The 21,010-nt window shown below is 43.2% G+C and overlaps 1 protein-coding gene across 2 annotated transcripts in view; it reads left to right on the top strand.

The window, feature by feature from the left end:
- Positions 1–7,341: 7,341 nt before the first annotated feature.
- The window catches only part of LOC118701490 (kinesin-like protein KIF2A), a 158,507-nt gene continuing 144,838 nt past the window's right edge, over positions 7,342–21,010 (top strand). Inside the window, exon 1 of one of the 2 annotated variants that reach the window (XM_036406124.2) lies at positions 7,342–7,590. In XM_036406124.2, coding sequence (XP_036262017.1) covers positions 7,527–7,590 — 64 coding nt within the window. In that variant the 5' untranslated portion in view covers positions 7,342–7,526. Of the gene's footprint in view, positions 7,655–21,010 lie in introns of both variants that reach the window. The other variant, XM_036406123.2, reaches the window with a different exon arrangement.

Here is a 21,010-nt window from a genome sequence, read left to right as displayed (position 1 = left end):
GCTCCAGCTCGGTCTGCACCGAAACAGGGCCTCGGGCGATCCCGGCTGCAGACCCCGCCTTTGGGGGACCCAGACCCGGAGCTGTGCCGAGTCCCGCCCTGAGCTCCGTTCCCTTGGTAACCACAGCTCCGGCTGCTCAGGGGAACTCTCTGGAGGAATCACCTTATCGAAACACTAAAAGTTCAGTTAAAAGAAAGCCCTCTCCTGATTCTTCCTAAAAATATGGGAGAAAGGCTATAGAAGATAAAAATCCAAAAAGAATGGGATAAAGGGATTAGTCTATTTCCATTAAGAGAGGTTCTCATAGGAAGGGACGGACCAGAGTTTGTAAACGCTCCTTTGACTTCATCTGAGGTCTGAAATTTTAAGAAATAAATAAAAGGGATATTTAGAGGATTCCATAGGCATAGCTGAACAATTAGACCAATTTTTAGGTCCAAACATTTATACTTGAGAAGAGATGCGGTCTGTAATGAAAATAATATTTTTCTCAAGAAGAAAGGTAATTAATCAGAGCAACTGAAATAAAAGCTTAGGAAAAAGATAATCCACGGGGACCCCCAGAGAAGACAAAATGCCAACTGTACCTCCTAAATAAAGTTAAAATATTGAGGAGGGGAGTAAACACATGAATAATTATCATAATTACATAACCAAGGGAATAAATGAGACAGCATATCAAAGGCAAAATGCAAAAACAAAAGGTTTTTGAGGGACAGTTTTTAGAAGAGAAAGAAGAAACTCCAACTAAATAGATAAACTTAAGAGAAATAGGAAAATGGTCTTAAGTAAGCAGAAGATCTGCAAATCTTTAAAGAGATGGGCACATAGGACGAATAGGGAGGTCATAAGCTCTAATTTTTTTGGGGGGACAAATACCATCTGGAGCCTGTGATAACTTTAAAAGTGGGTCCCCAAGAAGAAGAATTAGAATTTGTAATAGACACAGGGGCAGAGAGAACCTGCCTGTTATATGTTCCAAAAGTTATAGTGTGAGCAAACATATAGTGAAAGTAACAGAGGCAAAAAGAGAAAGTTTTACATTTCTGGTCATTAAAGGTGTGGTAATTGAGAGAAGAAACTAGAATTTGGATGGGAGATGTCTTATTGGTCCCAGGGGAAGGTAGCAATTTATTGGAGTCTTACAAGTGCAATTAAGAATAGGAGTTATATCAGAAAATGGGAAAATGACAGCTAGGGTTTTAAAATTAGGCCAACAAGATGAAGAAAAAAAAATCAACAAAGAAGTTTGGGCTGGAGAAGGAAATAGGAGAGGATTAAATATCAACCCCATAAGGGTTACAATTGAGAGAGAAGATTGTCCCATACGTGTACATCAGTATCCTGTATCTTTAGAAGGACGGGAAGGTTTGAAGCCAGTAATAGAAGGACTAATAAAGGATGGGGCATTAGAACCTTGTATGTCTCCTCATAATATCCCTATTCCCCCAGTAAAGTCTGAGGGGAGTTATAGACTAGTACAAGATTTAAGGGAGGTTAATAAAAGAACTCAGACTCACTACTCAGTGGTAAAATATCTTAGACACTTAATAAATAAAAGTAGCTGGAAACCCAACCATGAGAAAATTGTAAGAATTTTATTCCTTCTCCCTCCCTCCTCAAAGAGGGAGAACAGAAAATTACCTAGATTATTGAAATATTATAGATTATAGATTGAGGGGTACACACAGGTAGCAAAATTTGTGTATGAAAAAAAAAATTGACAGAAGGAGATGATATAAAACGGACCAAGGAAGATATTGTTAAATTAAAAGAGTTAAGTTAAAACTAGCCTAAGTACTAGCTTTAAGCTTACCCTTGTTTGAAAAATCCTTTATCATTTATACATAAATACAGAAAATGGAGTAGCTCATAAAATTTCAATTCAGGAGTGAAGAAGAGTAAAAAATATCTAGTAGCTTATATATCAAAAGATGTTAGACCCAGTAAGCCACAGCTAGCCAGCATGTATTTAAGTTATAACAGCTACTGCAATCCTAGTAAAAGAAAGTTCTAAGCTTACTTTTGGCAGTAAATTATTTAAGTTCACCTCATACAGTCTGAGGTGTGTTGAATCAAAAAAAAAAAAAACAAAAAAAAGCAAAACAGGTAAGAAGGAAAGGAAGAGAGAAGTTGAAGTAGGGAGGTGGTTAGCAGACTCTGAGATGTTAGAATGTGGAGTGATGACATCTTGGTGCTAGAAGAGAGCAGGAGTGTGAATGCAGGTTTTTTGCATGAAAGGCAGGGAAGTGTCTTAACACATGGTTGTTAGGAGGTTATTCAATGCCGAACTGTGTTGTTCTATTTCTAGAGTCTTATATTGTTGTTATCGGATCTCTAAAGTCTATACTTCTTCAGCGCGTTTTTATGGCTGTAGACTTTCACAGCACAGACTCTTTCTTCTGCATGTTGTTCTTTCTCAGTTCAGGGCTCTTCTAAGGCTCTCTTTGACTGGCTGACTTGCCCTTTTTTTTATCTCAGTTAGCTTCATTGGTCACAGCTGCAGCCCAATTAAGGACATCGCAGCTGCAGCTTATCACGGACAACTGAGACTTCTGGGGCAAAGCTTCTGTACAGATATTCAAATACAAAACATTTCTTCCACTATAGAACTGGTGTCCAGAAAGGGTTTAGCAGGACAGACCCTCCTTGAAGAGAAAAGAGGATAAGTTGACTAGAGAAAGAAAAAGAATGTCAGGAGCACCTGAAGACGCCAAGTTTGGGGTTGTCAAGGTTGGGAGGTGTCTGACCGCTCCCTCCGAGCGGCGGGGTCTCGGGGGCTGCGGCAGGGACCGATTCATGGAGGTGACCCAGCGGCGGTGCTGGCAGCAGAGGACACAGGTTTGCCGGGCAGGAGCGGGCTGGCTCCGTGGCAGAACTACCGGGGTGGCTCCCAGATTGTCGGGGTCCCGAGTCGAGGATGGCAGCGTCGGCCCCGGTAAGTGGGCCGAGAGAGAGAAGGAAAGAGAAAGAGAGAGAAGAAGAGAGAGAGAGAGGGCAAAAGATACCCAAGGCATGCCCCCAGGGTCCCCATGCCCGTGGCTGTTCCCCCCTGCTCTGGCCCTGCAGCGAAGTGGCAGCACCGGGGAAAGGGCAAAGAACAGCATTGACAGCAAGGCTGTGAAGAGAGGGGGAGGGGGGCTAGCACTAAAAGATAAAATCAAAGCAGAGATTGATGACTCTCCAAACCTCACAAAGTAGGTTGTTTTTCTTAAATAAGAAGTTTTTTTTTCTTTTGTGTGGTTTTTTTTTGCTGTTAAAAAGTTGTTTTTTTTTGTTTTTTTTTTTTTCCCCTGAAGAATGGGTTTGTAAGGCTAAAACAATTAAATGCTGCCCAAAAAGTAAAAAGCAATAGATGTGATACATCTCGTGTTGAAATTGGTCAGGCTTTTCTTATTTAACTAACTGTAACTCACAGAAAGAAGAATTTGCCTCTGCAGCTATTAGCACAGCTTGATAGAAGAAGAAGAGGCTGCTGTGGAGAAAGCTTTTAGCTAAACCCAGAAAGTTTAGAAGAAAAGCAAATGGTAGAAGTTAATACAGTATTGTCTTTGTTTTATTACTATGCTATTAAGAAGTCCTTTCCAGGTACTACTGAAGCAACAATCGGAATCACGGAAAGAGGGTGAATTAATGCCAACAGAATCAAAAGACTTGTGAAGAAACCTGAAGAATAGACTATCACATTTAAACCAGGTGATACCAAACTGACTTTCCAATGGGGACTGAATGGTAATAGTTTAGTGTTGCAGTGTGGTTTCCTGTCTCACCAGCCCATCCCCCTCAGGTATGCCAACCTTTCCCCCTCCCCCTTTGCCCTCCTGCCTGGGAGCTGTCCATCAATCTTCACCTTCCAGCAAGGCATCGTGTGATTGGCAGATGCCCCCCCAGGCCTGGGCTCATTGGTTTGTCCTAGCGTCCACATCCCTTGCCCCCTCCCCTCCTCACACCTGGTTGGCCCTCACCTGTCCCTCCCCGCCCCCTGTCCCTGGGACTTAAAAGGACACGAGACCATGCAGCTGGGGTCTCTGTCTGGAGCTGTTACCACCTTCAGAAGTCTACCATGCTGCAATAAAACTCTGTATTCAAGCTCCACGGCCGAACCCGCTTCTTTTCTCTTCACTGTTGCCTGAACCTTTTCCACCAAAGGTAAACTGCGTTCCTATTTTGCCTGGATTTGTTCTGGGTGCCCAGCTGCAGCACCCAGCCGGCCAAAGGTATCTCTGGGGTGAAAACACCACAGCTGCAGCCTTTGGTCCAGCAGCGAGGCCAGACGAAGCCAGGCAGGACACACCCCAAAACATTCGGGGTTCAATATTTAATAGTTTAGAAAAACCCAAATGATCCAAGAAATGTACAAAGAATAACACTGAATTAAGAAGTAAGACAGTGCTTATATCACTGGTTTCAAGCACTACCTGAATAAAACATCTCCTTTGGGAAGGAATACTTCAGATAAAAAGATCAAGACTGTTTTTGTATTCTGACCTTAGCCTGTGAATTGTACAGGGGGGAAGGGGAATTACTATTTCCATTAGTAAACTTTATTTGATTCATTCCAATACTGGACATGCTAGCTGGGTTATAAGTAAATGCTTGAATTGTGGGAATAATTAGTATTGTGGTTCACAAAATTTATGCTCTTATTGCAAAAAGTGTTAAAGCAATAACTTTGTTTTGTGGATGGGAATTATTAGTGCCTGTTGAATGAGAGATACCTGAGGAACGGTGGGAAACCACAGTTAAGGGGTGTCAAAAACAATTTGCCTAGAAAATAGTTAAGAGAAAGTGACAAGGAAATAGAGGGCAAGACCAGATTGGCCTCTGTATTCGCCACCGAGAAGATCAAACACACCTGCTGTGGGTTGCAACCTCACAGGCATGAGAGGTGGGAGTATAAGCCATACTGGACCTCTGCTATTCCTGTTTCTGGCACTCATTTGTTGTCTTTTCCCTTTCGGGATACCAGCAAGATTGTGTCACAAATGCTACAGAAAGCATCACATAAAAAGAAAACAAAGTTCCTCTTTTATTACACACACCCATGTCAACAGCCACTGTTATAACCCATCCAAATTAAGAACCTGTAGGCAAAAAGGAGGAAATTATTAGATCACAAGAAACTTAGGAAAAAGTGGTAATAGATTTGGATTTGAATGTCTAAAAGGAGACAGATGGATTTTTTTACATTTAATCTTGAAGAGACAGTTCAAGATTTGGTAAAAAAAAAAAAAAAGTAAAAATAAAGGTAAAACCAGCACAGCAATTTAACTCTGTATTGACCTCAAATTATCTATTGAGTTGTATTACAAGACTCCAAGCAGTTATAGAAATGATAGCAAATAAAGCTGCCCAGGCATTAGAGTTAATATCAAGTCAGCTAAGCCATACAAAACCTGTAGTGTATCAGAATAGGTTGACTTTAGACTATTTATTGGCAAAAGAAGGGGGCGTTTGTGGAAAGTTTAACATATCAGATTGTTGAAGATTGCTGACCACAGAAAAGTCATTCTAGCAAAAGCGAAAGAAATCAAAGAAGAAAAAAAAAATATATATGCATATAATAACCCAGGTACTGGTCCAAAATAATTAGAAAACAATGTTAAAACCTAGCTGGTGGGGTAATGTATTAGAAGAAATTAAGATCTTTCATTTTATGTGTTACAACTGTTTTTATATCTCTTCCTTGTGTAATCCCCTCTTTTATTTTGCCAGCATAGTCCAGAAGATGCAAGTAGATAAGAAATATTGCTCAAGCCAAATGATTTACAAAGAATAAGAGTGGGGATTGTGAAAAATGCATGTATTTTATGATTGGCTTTTCGCAAATATTAAAATGAATATTATATGTGTTGCGTTAGAAAGTAATGCTGTATTAATTCTCTTAAGTACTGTGTTAAATATAGTTTTAGGTTATAAAAATTTTTAAAATAGAAACAATGCTATGTAGGATACGATACTCTTTTTAAAAAGAAAGGACTCACAGCGAGATAGCAGCTGCAGGACACCTAAATCTTTCAGAGAAGAAGAATTTATGGCCCTCTTATCAGAAAAAACCAACTTCTTCCCGCCTCAAAGGCGCTGTTAGGTTTTGGAGGAAGAAGTTGACGATGACCAGACAGAATCCTGTATTTGAATGGAATTTATGCATCATGTATGAAGTGTATGAATATGCAACAGGCTATTGTTTTTAAGGGTTAATCCTTTATTAACGGGTGTCCTTTTTTGGGCATGCTGCCCAGAAAAAGGTACCCGGACGTCCGTAACTCTTTGTCTTTATTGTCTCATATTGTCCTAATTCAGTTTGTCCAAATTATTATTACTCTAATTGTATTATTATTTTTATAACCATTTTATTACTATTAAACTTTTAAAATTTTGAAAACAAGTGATTGGCGTTTTTAACAAGAAAGATCTCCTGTCCTATTTATTTCACCTAAGGTACAGTAATCATTATAGGCAAACAAGGAAGATGAAATGAGTTTTGGGGTGTTTTAAAGTTGTATAAAAGCAATCATGCTATTACATTAAAACTTCAAGGCAGCTGTGAAAAACATGTTCACTGTCCTGTGAAAATTTAAGAAGTTTAACCAAGAGCACACTTGTCTTCTAGGATACCCCTTAAATACCTTTCCCATTGTATCAGCCTGTTGCATATTCATAGACCCTTATGCATAGTAAACATTTTCCCCAAACAAGTTTACATGTTCCAAGAATTGTTTAGCATGGCTCCTCCTTGGGTCTGCTGTTTTAGAGCATGCATATTCATTGGTTGTGGTATTTAGTCCATTCTTATCACCTCCAGTTTTCTGGCCTTGGTCCACAGTCTTCAGACGGTGAGTGCTGATAGTTGGCATATCTGTAGCAGGTGTCCTTATCCTATGTTCATTGGATGTTATCCCATCCAAGCAGGCATTTTAACACAAGCATACTTATTGCACTACTATGTCTAAGCTTAATAACAACAGAAATGAAAACTATGTCTTTATAACAAAGTTACTTTAACACTGCACATATAAAATCCATTTTAATATTTGTGAAAAGCCAATTTTATAATATGTATGTATAACAGCAGCAGAGTCAATTTTGCGCCAAATAGGTACACGTGTGTGTTTTTAAGTCAGGGACAAGGCCAAGAGGAGAGGCTCGCATAGGCAGCTCGCAGCTGGGACGAACATCTGGTCCAGGCTAAAGCGAGCAGGGAGGCAGCCCCTGGGGAGTGGGGGCGCCCATCTTGTGCCAGCCCTGCCCAGGTGCCGTGAAGGGCGGAGAACAAACCGCGGCGGAGCTTCTACCCCCGCCTTCTCCGTGAGCCGGGCCTGTCGTGATGCCGCGGCGAGCTGCACAGGCGCTGCAAGTACCAGTGTTTGTTATATCCGGCCGGCGCCTTTACTCTTTCTCTCCGCCCCTCGCTTTCCGCCCGCCTGCCCTCTCGAAGCCGCCGCCTTCGCTGCTGTGTGCGCCCTCACTGCCCCCTGTGCGCTGTCCGGCAGTGCCTCCGATATCCCCGGCTGCCCCATGAAGCGATGGCAGCGGCCAACTTCAGCAAGGTTCAGATAGGGATCTACGTGGAGATCAAGCGCAGCGATGGTCAGTAGGGCAGGGGCGGCGGGAGGGAGCCAGTTCGACGAAGTGGCCGAGTGCCGTCGCCCCGGTGCGTGGCGCGGGGGAGGCTGCCCGCGGGGCCCGTTGTGTGCGCGGGGCTGGGAAGTGGCTGGGCCTGGTGCGCGCTGCGGTTGTCAGGGGAGTGCTCGCGCTTGGCGGTGGAGGGCGGTTGCGTGGGGCGTGAGCGGCGGCGGCGGCTACCGCTGGTGGCGGGGAGGCTGCAGCAGGCCGGGGAGGCGACGGGGGGGCGCGGCGGTGAGTTAAGGGGCTGAAATGGGGGGGAGAAGAGGGGTGCGAGAGGGATGAAGACGAGATGGAAGGGGCTCATGTGGGAGGAGAAAACGGGACAAGTTTGGGGTGAGCTATGAGATGTGCGGGGTCGCTGTGGATGGGGTTGAGGTGATTTGGGGGAAAGAGGGGTGTGGGTGGGAGAAAAGCACGGGGAGGTTTTGGCGGATAGGTGGGAGGGGATGAGGTGATGGAAGGAGGAAAGGCTTTCAATGCAAAGTAACGACTTCTTGTTTGCTTTGGCGTTTGAGCCGTGTTCAGAAAAAATGACAGCAGTATGCTCTGACAGAAATGCCTTTAGATGCTTTCATCATTTGACAAAAAAACTTGGTATTATTATTCCGGTTGTTCCTTATGATTAAAATACACAAAAAGTATTTTCTGTTTATGCCTATGGATTCTTTTTTCTCTGTTGGGGATCCAGTGTTTCTCATCTTGTCCAGTATCTCTTGATGGGAGGATGTATGTTGCTGACTAAAAATACACATGAATAAAGGAAGCGTGTGTGTTAGGTTTAGGGTACTAATTCATCATATTCGTCCAGAATGAGAACTGAAATGGGAAGTTCACTGACTGAATCAATGACAAGTCATTTGTGACTTCAGGTCTTCAATTTGAGTGGGAATATGTAATCTGTTGTAGATCTTGTCAGCGAAGAAAGCCGACTTGTTCTTCACACTCTGGACTGCAATGCACAGAGGGGAGGGAATGCCTCTGTGAGATCTATGACATCTACTAAACTGGGGTGGGGTTCTGCTGGGATTTTCTGGAAAGTATTTTTTATTTTTTATTTTTTTTCTCATCTCCTAGATTCAGGAGCTTCCTAAAGAATAAGCAGGTGTTTTTAAGGAAAGAAAGACCTGGAGGTCAAAGGCACTGAAATTAGCATGGTCATAAGACAGGAAATGAGCATCCAACAAGCTTTATGCAGCTTGTCTACTCATGTCCCATACTGCCATTCAACCCTACAATAAAATAATAGTCGGTGTTACCTGGACACTATATTAAACCTAAGACCTTAATTTGTGCCTAATGGCTTGTATGTCATGTGAAGGATCTGATTAGTCTGGCAGTTATTTACATAACTCCTGCAGATCTCTGTCTGAGGTTTCAGAAAACCTCACTGTAGCAACTTGTAAAACTTTTTCTGAGGCTTGTGTGAACTTCTAATAAATGTTGCTGTTTGTTTTGTATGCCTTTGGAAAATAAAGTATGAGAAAGCTTTGCTTCTTTCCTCCCCTTCCCCCCAGGTTCTGCTGTCCGTAATGTCAGAAGTGAGGACAGTAACTCTTGAACATAACAATCCTTATTTTCAGTATTGTTAATGGTTTACATATTTCGCTGTATCACTTACATATGTGATGCAGCACATTAAATATATTACACATTGATAATATAATAGGGAGATGCCTTCACAGCAGTTGCTCAAACTACAGAATTTTGAGCATTTGTATTAATTTGGCCCTTGTGAGCAACCAGACTGCAGTGTCATACCAGAGTTAGCAAGTCCTGGTTATTGTGAGGTTTGCTTGTTTTTCATTGGGACTGGAGGAGGAGATGCTCTGTTATAACTCCAGCTACTCCTCTGTTCTGTCATTCTCTTTCCAGTAAACTGTAGGAGGAACTGTCCTAGGTATGTGGAAGGGAGCATTTTAAGAAATATATCAAAGGACAGACAGCACTAGATTGCATTTAGCTTGCATTGCCTTTCAGAAGGTAGGTTTCTGACCTGAGCTGTGGTTGCACAGGCAATTGAGATTGATCTATCTGCTTCTGACAGGGGGAGGGTCTTGTTGCCTGTCAGCTGTGTTGTTTCTACTAACTCTCCCATCCAGTGTGGCCAGTTGTCATGGTTTAATCCCAGCAAGCCCCATGCAGTCACTCGCTCAATCTCCCCCCAGTAGGATCAGGGAGAGAATTGTAAGGGTAAAAGTGAGAGAACTCACAGGTTGAGATAAAGACAGTTTAATAGGAAAAGCAAAAGCCACACACACAAGCAAACCAAAGAATTAATTCACCGCTTCCTATGAGCAGGCAGATGATCACCCATCTCCAGGAAAGCAGGGATACATCACATGTATTGGTTATTTGGGAAGACAAATGCCATAACTTCAAATATCTCCCTCCTCCTTCTTCTTTCCCTCATTGTAAATACTGAGCATGATGTCATATGGTCTGGGATATCCCTTTGGCCAGTTGGGGTCAGCTATCTCAGCTGTCTCCTCCCAACCTCCCATGCATGCCCCAGCCCCTTCCCCAGCATGTCAGTACAAAAAGCAGCAAAGACCTTGGATCTGTGTAAACCCTTCTCCGGAATAAAAAAACCATTTATATTATCAACCCTGTGTTCAGCACAAGTCCAAAACATAGCCCCATACCAGCCACTTGGAAGAAAACCAACTCTACCCCAGCCAAAAGCAACAGAGCAATGTTTTTTTCCTCTAATACATTAATACATTTAATTGATGATTGGATTCACTAAACACAGCAGAAAACTTTTGAATGTGTTGGTTTTCTTCAGGATTACTGAGATCAAATGATTTAGAGGGATCTGCGATCTCAATACTATCAGTGTATAGGAAACGCATGGACAAGGCTAAGGTTAAAAGTATGATCTTGTTCAGTAACTGTGAGCTACCTGAATCTGCTCTACCCAAAACTACATTCTAGGTAGAATCAGAGCTGTGTATTGTGCCAACTATCCTAGCATGAAAGCATGATTAAAACCATTTAAAAAACTTTTGGAGAAAATGGTGTGTTGGTCTGGGCTTTTTTTCCCATTGCCTTATCTGTACGTGTCGGCGATGGAGAGAGACGGGGAGACTGACTCGGTGATCAGAATCTGATTTTATTGTGGGATACAAGCACTTATATACTATTTTAGGGAGACTAGTAATGTGTACTACAATGATTAGGTTAGAATCATATACACAAACTTATGCATATAACAACACCTCTTGCTTACAGAGTTTAATAGGATTTTCTTTTTCTGGTAAACCTGTCTAATTAAATCTTCTTGCTATCTAGATCTAATTTTCAAAGTTCCGTTTGCTTTTGCCAAGGCGTTTTATCTATCAGTTCTCTTATGCTGATAAGGTCCAAAGTACTCTCTGTCTCGTGCACCCCAATATCTCCCCCTTCTGTGTCAACCAAAACCACTCCTTTAATGGTCTTATTAATTAATCTCTGCACACATTGAAGCAAGAAAGGTATCATGATTAATATAACTATTATCAAAATCACCACATGCATACCTATCCTAAAGAAAGCCTTTAGCCAGGGAGCTAAACCCCAGCCACTAAACAGGTTATCTAGCCAAGATCCAGATTCTACTCTTAGTTTAAACACACTATCCTTCAGCTGTTGTATGCTCTTATGGATAGATTCCGAGTTCTCAGAAAGGTTCATGCAACACATTCCATCAAAATCTTCACAGCCATGACCTTGTGCTAAAAGCAAAAAATCTGTCGCAGCTCTATTTTGCAAAGTAGCATGCCTTACACTATCAACATCCATTAATGGGTTTGACAAAGCAGAACTTGTGTCATTTGTCTGTTTTGCCAGCCAGCAAGCCATCTCATTTAGTTGGGTTAAGGCCTTTTTTGCTGCCAATTTTGGCAAAAGTAAAGAGGCCAAATTCATTTGGGTCTCAGACCACAGAGACACTTCATCATTGCAGTATTTATCAAATGCATGTAAACTGCGCCTTATTCTGCTGGGATATTTGTGCTGTAAAATCATGTATGTGTTAGGTGTTAACACAGTCAATTGTCCCAGACTACCGGGACCCCTTTTTATGTGTGAAGGGATCGCAGCCCAGGCCTGATCTCCACAGACCAAAAACATTCCTGATGGCAGCCTTAGGGGGGCATTTCTGGATTTAGAAGGGCTGCCAGAACTGTAATTACACCAAAAGGTTTGATTCTTATACACAGGGTGATGGGGAGAAACATCCCAAGCTTTAGACTGATTTCTTCCTGTGTATTTAAAATTAACACAAAAATCCATTTTTACAGAACCCAGGAGCTCTAATTCTTGGGGCTCCAAGGGTGCTTCAGGAAGGTAGGGGGTCCACTGATCCCATGCATCAACAGGATTTGAGCTCTGTACCACGCTTTCAGTATTTTTTGGTATTGGCCAATTGTCTAATGGCAAGCTGACTAGACAGGTTGAAAATGGATTTTCTGGGGATGCAGTGGCCAAGCATAGGGTATCTTGTTTTGTTGTATTGGCTAGAGTTATCCAAACATTTGTTTTGGGTTGGTCAACAGGCCAGGCTGTGTTAGTAAAACTAAGCAGTGCTAATAAGCATAAGCAGAGCATCCATTTTAACTCCATTCTATGTTGCAGCAAAAAACCCGTTTTTGGATTTTAGTTTCCAAGCATATCTCTTAGCACATTCCCTTTTTGTCCTCTCCCAAGCTTGTTCAGGGACTGGCCAGATATAAGGCACTAAATTGTTTCGTTTGCACTCTACTTTGCAAATATAGCTATTTTCAGCTTCCCTCAAAACTTCCCTCCTGAGAATAGAGAGGTGAGGGCTATCCCTTGTCACTATAGGACACAAAAGAACACGCTCACACCGTTCTCAAGGTGAAAGAGAAAAAAGGGCCGTTTATTTTCTGACTCCAACATTTATAGTTTTCCAAAAGTGACAGTGGATTGGAGGGTGACAGTGGCACCTCTCCAATGCCACTGGTTAAACTAACAGTCTATCAACTCTTTCCTCCTCCATAAAGGAATGCAAAACAATGAGTTATTTACAGAAAGTGTGTGAGAAAGTTCACTACAAGAATGTCAACATCAGAAGGCTTAGAAAATCTTAAAAAAACAGGGTGACAATCCCTTTCCTTGTGGCCTACTACAATTAAAAATTCAATGGCTTTATACCTTATTTGTAACTCCACATCATAACATGATGCACACCATGCTTTTGCCAAAAGGGCTCTGCAATACCACCAATCTCCACACTTTTTACACTGACATAAAACCCAAGGTTCACAGTTTCCTTTGCAGGTAGAACAGAAGATGTTGGTCATGAGCTGCAGTCTCTGTGTGGTTCCTCTTCCCCCTCCTCTTCTGAGAGCTGGGTAGCGGCCTGGTCTCTGTCAGGTGCTGGTAGAGGTTCCCGGAACGGTTTCACGTTTCTTGTGGGGATCCAACAAGGTCCCTTTTCTGTGGAAATACAAGCAAAGCCCCTCCCCCAAGTGACTAAAGGGTAAGGGCCAAGGATTTTGCCAGATTCTAGGTCATGGATCAGTACCGGTGGTTTCTCCTTGCAGGAAAGCAATGTGAATGATGCAAAATGCCTAGTCATAGGGGGATTTAAATCCATCATGGAACAGTTCAAAAAATTAAAAACATAAAGGGCTTTCTGTAGTCTTTCAGCAGGTGTATCTCCGGCTCCTCCCTTCTGTTGGGCCAGGAGATGCTTGAGGGAGCCATGGGCTCGCTCTTTAATGGACTGCCCGGTGGGTGAGTGGGGTATGCCTGTCTTGTGGGTAATTCCCCATAAGGAGAAAAAATTTGCAACTTTACGGGAAATGTATGAGGGGCCATTATCTGTCCTAATCTGTTGCGGAATTTCTAATGTGGCAAAGGCAGCAGTGAAATGATGACAAGCGTCCTTTGCTGTTTCTCCTGTGTGAGCTGAGGCAAACAGAGCACCTGAAAAGGTATCAATGGAAGCATGCACAAATTTCAAACGGCCAAATTCAGGAAAGTGTGTCACATCTGTTTGCCAAATTTGTAGGCTCTGTAGACCTCTAGGGTTGACCCCTGTATTCACATTAGGAAGAGAGCAACACTGACAATCAGGACATGTAGCAATGATACTAGAAGCTTGTACTGGAGTAAGCTCAAAAAGCCTTACTAAACCCCCAGCGTTCTGGTGAAAAAACGAGTGACTCACCCAAGCCTGCTCTATTTTGTTTGGTAAAACATGTTGCACTGATAGGGTTAACAAGTCTGCCTGGGTGTTGCCTTCTGTAAGAAACCCAGGCAAATTGGAATGCGACCTTATATGCATAACAAAATAAGGAGCAGTCCTTTGATCCAAAAGAAAAACTAGTAGTTTCAACCAGTAAAAAGGAACATAATTTCTAACTTGTTTTAAGACAGAGGCTTCTGCTCTAGACACAATTCCAGCTACGTAGGCAGAGTCTGTTATTAGGTTAAAAGTTGAGCTGAATTTCTGAAACACTGATCACAGCAGCTAATTCTACAATTTGTGGAGACCCTTCAAAAACAGCAATATCAGATTGCCAGGTTCTGGTATCAGAATCCCTCCACACAATCACTGATTTATGGGTTTTCCCAGAACCATCCGTGAATATTGTCATAGCTTGCAAAGGAGTCTCACTTCTCCGTGGCTTTGGGAGCAAGTTAAAAGAACAGCTTAACATTTTGTGCTTAGGCGGATGGATAGATATCTGCCCTGGGTAATCTGCTAAAGCAATTTGCAATTTCTCAGATTTCTGTAGCAACCAATCCAAATAGAACATTGTAAGAGGTATAAAGATGCGGTCAAAATCCCTTTCAGCCAAGGAGGTTAGTCTTTGACAAGCTTTGACAATTAACACGGCCATAAGTTCATCTTGCATGGAAATAGTCTTGGGCATTTTGTTAGGCAAAAAGACCCATTCGATAATTAACAGAGGGTCTGTTTTTACTGAGTCCCACTGAAATATCAAGGCATGTGGTTGCCTGTCAAGGTTTAGAATTATTAGCCAAAGTGGTAACTCTGGAGCCCAGCGAGCTGACTGTCTCTGTGAGATAGCATCAGCTACCTTTTGAAGCACAGCTTGTGCCTTTGTGTCCAAATGTCTAGGTGATAAGAGGTCAGGCTCTCCCTCTAGTAGGGCAAACAATGGCTCCAATTCTGCATTTGAAATTCCAAGCAAGGGACGTACCCAGTTTATAGTCCCTAGTAATTTTTGCCCATCGTGCAGAGTTTTGATTTCAGCTAAAATTTGCAAAGGTTGTGCCGAAATAGAGTGCATTCCAATACACCAGCCCAGATATTTCCATGGGCAAGTCTTTTGAGCCTTTTCAGAAGCAATGGTCAGACCTGCTGATGTGACAGCCTGGCTCACAGCCAGCACTGCTTCTTCCATTTGAATCACAGTTTCTGCAGATATCAGAATATCATCCATGTAATGATACAACAGAACATCAAGCATACGTTCCCGGATCAGACTTAGGGTCCTTGCGACATACCACTGGCAAATAGTGGGGCTGTTGCGCATGCCTTGCAGTAATACCGTCCAATGATATTGAATTAGTGGTTCCTGCATATTAATGCTTGGTACAGAAAAGCTGAATTTTGGCGCATCGTCTGGATGCAGCAATATATCAAAGAAACAATCTTTTAAATCAATCACTGTCAAATGCCAATTTCTGGGGATCATGGAAGGGGAAGGGAGCCCTTGCTGGAGGGCTCCCATTTCTTCTATTACTTTGTTTATTTTCTGTTATAAATGATCAAATCGTGAGCCAAAATTATCAAAAATTTAGCAAATATTTATAAATTTGTCTGCGAGACCGAAGTTCGGTCTTCGAAACCACCACAGCCAAAGAGACAGCATTGAGCCTGGGGTCGATACCGGGTGAACTCGGATCTGACCTCCCGAGTGTCAGAGTCCCTGTTCACGCTCACTGCTTCTTGCGGCGAGGTTTTATACAGTTTATTGTGCCCGAGGCAAAGATGACCAAATTTCCTTTGTATCTCTTCACATGCATCGCTGTTTCTTTCCATGTGCAGAGGTGGACAAAGGCCGAGTCCAGGTGTGCCATTGGCATCAATTGGCTTCAGAGAAGCTGTGTATTTAGATGTATCAGGTTGGCACCGCTGACTATCTTGATAGATGCAATCGGCAAGGCAATAATCGCTTTCGGGTGGCTCCTGACAACTGGGGAAACTGAGATCATCGCCCTGGAAGCTTCCATTCTTACGTTAAGGCATCGATCATTATCTTAACTTGTGTCCAGGAACTAGTTGAATCTAAATAGACAGCTGCTCCCGGCCGGGATGGTCAAAAGACATATTTTGGATTTCACAATATTTTATATCATACATTAATAGCATGAATTATCCCTACCATATATTACATTTTCCGCAAGTCATGCAACAGCCTCCATCCCCCAGATCGCTTTCTGATCACAAACACAGGGGAATTCCACGGGCTATTAGATGGGACTATATGTCCCTTTTCCATCAGTATTTGTACAAGTTCTTTTAATATGCGCAGTTTGTCTAATGACAGGGGCCACTGGTTCACCCACACAGGATCAGAGGTTTTCCAAGTCAGTTTGGGGGTGTTGCGCATCCCAATGACCCCTATGCAAAAATTTGAATGCATAAAAATCCCCCACTGTGTTAACACATCCCTTCCCCACAAAACCAGAGGAACAGAAAGCACAAAAGGTTTTACTGTGGCTATCCACCCATCAGGCCCTGTTATTTGCACCAAGTGTTGACTCTGCAAGCTTTCACAGTTCCCACCCACGCCCGAGAGTATCTGAAGCACAGCCATCAGTGGCCACTCACTGGGCCATTGGCTTTTTGAGATAACAGTCACATCGGCTCCTGTATCAATAAGTCCCATCAGGACTATGTCTTTACCTTTCAGAGTCACTTTGCATTGGCATGTTGGACGCTCAGATGTAATACTGTTGTGTCCATAAAATCTGTGGGACCCCTGTAGAACCAAAACCCCCCTCCCTCTTTTCAGCTATCGGGGGTGCAGACAGGGGTGCTGCAGGAAAGGGTATAAGTTGAGCTATATTGCTCCCGTCCAGGACTACACAGGGCAGATGGGGGGTCCAAGCCATGATCTTTATTTCCCCAAGGGAATCAGAGTCTATAGCCCCTGGGAGAACAAACAACCCTGTTATCGAGGTGGAAGATCTGCCTGTAATCAAAGCGTGCATATTCTGTCCTGGCGGTCCAAAAACTCCTGTGGGAAGCAAATGGACAGATGAATCAAGTAACGTTACTGTGTCAGAGGTTGCCAGGTCCATTCCTGCGCTGCCTGGGGTGGCTGGTTGTAAGTCAGTGACAGTTTCTCGTCGGGTGGGGGCAGGGCCGATTGGAAGTTCAAGGTTGCTCCCAGCTGCTGTGTCGGCTGCGGAATTTGTGTCCTCGCGCATCGCCGTCCCGCGCTGCGAGAGAAGTTTCCCTGCAAAGGCTGGCCATTCTGGTGGAACTTAGAGCAGCATATATTAGCAATGTGAGGGCCTTTCCGACAGCAAGGGCATACATCCGGAGCTTTAGGGTTTTGCGTTCTTTGGCAGTCTCTCCGGATATGTCCATACTCTCCGCAGCCAAAGCAAGTCAGCTGTTTCCCGGGGGTTAATTTCATGGTGGCAAAAGCGTCCGCTATGCCTTGCCCCACGGCTTGATATGCGACTGCCGTGGTGTGTTGTAATGTCCCCAAGCAGTTGCACGCTTGTATCATTTGGAGTAAAGTGGGTTCAGGTTCAGGGGGTAAAGATTTTAAAAGCTGCTTACAGTCTGGGTTGGCGTTCTCGACGACCAGTTTGAGGAGTATAATCTCCCTGGCTTGCTTGCTATCGATTTGTCTCTCCAATGTTTGTTTCAATTTGTCCACAAACTGCATGTAAGGCTCTTGTGGACCTTGTTTGATATTTATGAAGGACTGTTGCAGAGTTTTGGCATCAGGAACCTTAAGGAATGCCAGGCGAGCTGCCTCTGTAATACCCTGTAGGGCTTCTCTCGGTAAGGTGGCTTGGCCATTAGGGTCGGTATGTGCCCCCTCCCCCCCAAGGTGGTCAATAGTTAAGGCAGCTAGGGCTTGGTTTGCATGCCCTGCATACGTTGCAATTAAATTTTCCAGTCCTTTTTTCCATTGCACCATGAATATAGCATATTGTGTCAGTGTGAGCAACAGATTTGCCAAAAACTTAACATCATCAGGAGTCATGAGGTGAGTATTAAAGGTTTCTCTTAACAAATTACTAAAGTAGAGGGACCCCAGACCATACTCCCCAGCGGTACGGCGCAGTTCCTTAATTTCCGAGTGATCTAGGGGCTCCCATTGTGGATTCCCCCCCTTGGGCCGAATTGCACAGGGGCCACAAAGATTTCTGCCACAGTGTCAAAGTCTCTGTCCTTAAGGGCTTTCCTTTTTATCCGTAACCAATTGTTACGCGTATCCGAAGGGAGTAAGCTCGCATCTTTTTTCGGGGCCAGGGTTGAAAGAGTCCAGCTCTCCTTCACTGCTAGAGTCAGTGTCTGCCGCATAAGCAATAAGCGTCCGCGGCTCTGGGATCGCTGGCAGTGTGGCGGTGGGACTGGGGGTGGCGACCAGGCTCTATCCCTGGCACTTGCTGGGGAGGGTGTGCGGACAGGGGATGGGGAGCGGGACCTGGGCAGGTTTCGATCTGGTGCAGTTGCTGGGGCTGTCTCAGCAGTAGCCTCACAGTCTGTAGCCTCGCAGGCTTCCCCGCTCCCTCCCTCTTTTTTAATCACGTCCATGACCGCCCTCCAAGTAGGAAGCATTCAGAGCTCTGGCTCGTGGCCAGGCAGCGTAGCCAGGTCGTAGATCTTTACGCCGACCTTGTCCCAGAAGCGGAGAGTAAATACAGAAGAAGGGGTAGCGTCAGGGACCGTGTGTGACACCCATCGTAAAAGTAACTTAAGGTTGTGCTTTGGGATGGGGGAGCCATGCCTGTCCAGAAGGGCAAGCATGGTTTCATAGACGTCTCTCTCTTTGGACATTTCCTTTCCCATTCCTTTAGTTCCCCTGGCTCACCTCTCAGTCCCGGCAGACAGGGACTGTGGGCCCAAACGCGGTTCTCTCACTGTCACGATCAGTTCCAGGGGCTCACTGACTTCCCGCCAGTCAGGCTGGGTTTTCTTCGTCCACGGAGGCACCAATTGTCGGTGATGGAGAGAGATGGGGAGACTGACTTGGTGATCAGAATCCGATTTTATTGTGGGATACAAGCACTTATATACTATTTTAGGGAGACTAGTAATGTGCACTACAATGATTAGGTTAGAATCATATACACAAACTTATGCATATAACACCTCTTGCTTACAGAGTTTAATAGGATTTTCTTTTTCTGGTAAACCTGTCTAATTAAATCTTCTTGCTATCTAGATCTAATTTTCAAAGTTCCATTTGCTTTTGCCAAGGCATTTTATCTATCAATTTTCTTATGCTAATAAGGTCCAAAGTACTCTCTGTCTCATGCACCCCAATATGTATGAAGTCCTTTTTTAAAATGAAAATTGTTTTGAGATGTAAGTATAATAATTTTAAATTTTCTTATTTACCTGTTTATTTGCTGAATCCATGTGGTGTGTTCAGTGATGGCCAAATGCCAGTGTACCTACTAGAATATACTTACTCATTTCCTGCTGTGAGACAGGATTAGGAGGAAGGCAAAGCAGGCTCAAAGCTTTAAAAGGATATAAAGGAAACTTTATTAACAGTAAATAAAATAAAGAATAATGACAATCAGAATAAAACCTTTAGAACATTTCTCCTCCCCCCTACAACCTTTTCTTCCCACTAACAATGTACAGAAACAATTCAGTCAGTTTACCACCTCTAAAATAGTCTTTCTTCAGTTCACTTAGGGAGAGGAGTTTCCCTTGCCATGCCATGGAGACTTCTCCACAAGAAACAGTTCTCTCAGGGCTTTTAATGTCCACGAATAGAAGCTGCCTGGGAATCTGCAATAGTGGAGTCCTTCCCATTTTTCACAGCTTTCCCACAGTTGTGTTTATGGGCCATGTCAACTCATGGGGTACTATTTTAAGGATGAGCTGTTCAAGAGCAAAGGTTCTCTTTATCTATTTCTGAAATTGTCCTCATCTCTAGGAGCAGAGGTCTTCTTTTTTCCCTGGGGGCAAAGAATCTTCATCACTCTTCTCTCTTTCTGTCCAAATTTCTCATGGGATCACAGCTACTTCAACATCTGCTTGCTTTAGCATAGGTGCCTTTGCTAATATCTGTCACTCTTGAGTAAGTAATGACGCAGACTCATCAGAAGGTTGATTGGCATAATGCGCACTGTATATTTGGAACTGCTCCTTTTTATAAGCTGTTCCAATCCAGGTAGATTTGATTGGTCATTCAGTTAATACATTTCACCTGATTGGCTAATTAACAAGAAGCCCTTCTTATAAACAATCTTTGAGAAAAACAAGAAAACAGAGAGTAGGAAAACAACACCTGCAGGCTGTTTATAATAATAAGCTATCATTGTTTACCTTCAACTCCCTAAAGTCTCTCAGGCTGATTCTGGGAAAACTTATCTAGTTTTCTCGCTCTCTGTCCCGGCTGTCACATCCACAGGTCCCCCTTTTTGTTTAAAGGAGGTGTTTGTAATCCTCTGTGGTGCCCCTTGCAGAAAGGAGAACAAAAACAACTCCAGGGGTTCCTCTAGCAGTTGCTAGTTATCAATCAGAACCTCAATCGGAGGCAATTTTGAAATGGTCAGAGAGATCAAATCTTGTGATTTCCTCTTACAAGAAATACACTATCAATCTTAAAATCAGTTACCTATTCTAATACAATATCTATACTAGTTCTAATATAGTAACAACTTATCATTAGTTTGTTCAAAGAACTGACAGTCTTAATTTGTCAACAGCCTATTTCCAGAAACATAGAAAGGATAGAATGTTCATTCCCCACTCGTGGAGGGGCCATCTGATTGGAGGTCATCATCTTGATCATCATTCGGAGGTTGCCTGTTGGCCACATTCTGTTTTTGGTGTCACAGGTCAGGGTGAACACACTTCGCAGGTACCCACCGTACCCCAGTATCTGTGGCAACACAGGCATACCCGTGACCCCAAGTGATAAGGTTGTATGGGCCGTCCCACTTATTAGGGGCTAGGTCCCGTATCCAGACTTTTGCTTGAGGCAGGTGTGTGACTGTGGTCACAAGGGTTGTCAGGATGAAGAAGAGACGAGAATGTTGACTCCATGATCAGAAGGCTTGATTTATCATTTTATGATATATGTTACATTAGACTATACTAAAAAGAAATAGAAAGGAAAAGGTTTCTTCAGAAGCTAGCTAAGCTAAGAATAGAAAAGAATGAATAACAAAGATCTGTGTCTCAGAGCAAGAG

The sequence above is a fragment of the Molothrus ater genome, chromosome W (genome assembly GCF_012460135.2).
Source record: "Molothrus ater isolate BHLD 08-10-18 breed brown headed cowbird chromosome W, BPBGC_Mater_1.1, whole genome shotgun sequence".
NCBI classification, from domain to species: Eukaryota; Metazoa; Chordata; class Aves; order Passeriformes; family Icteridae; genus Molothrus; species Molothrus ater.
Note: the sequence above shows the minus strand (reverse complement) of the source record. Positions and strands in the feature narration are given on the sequence as shown.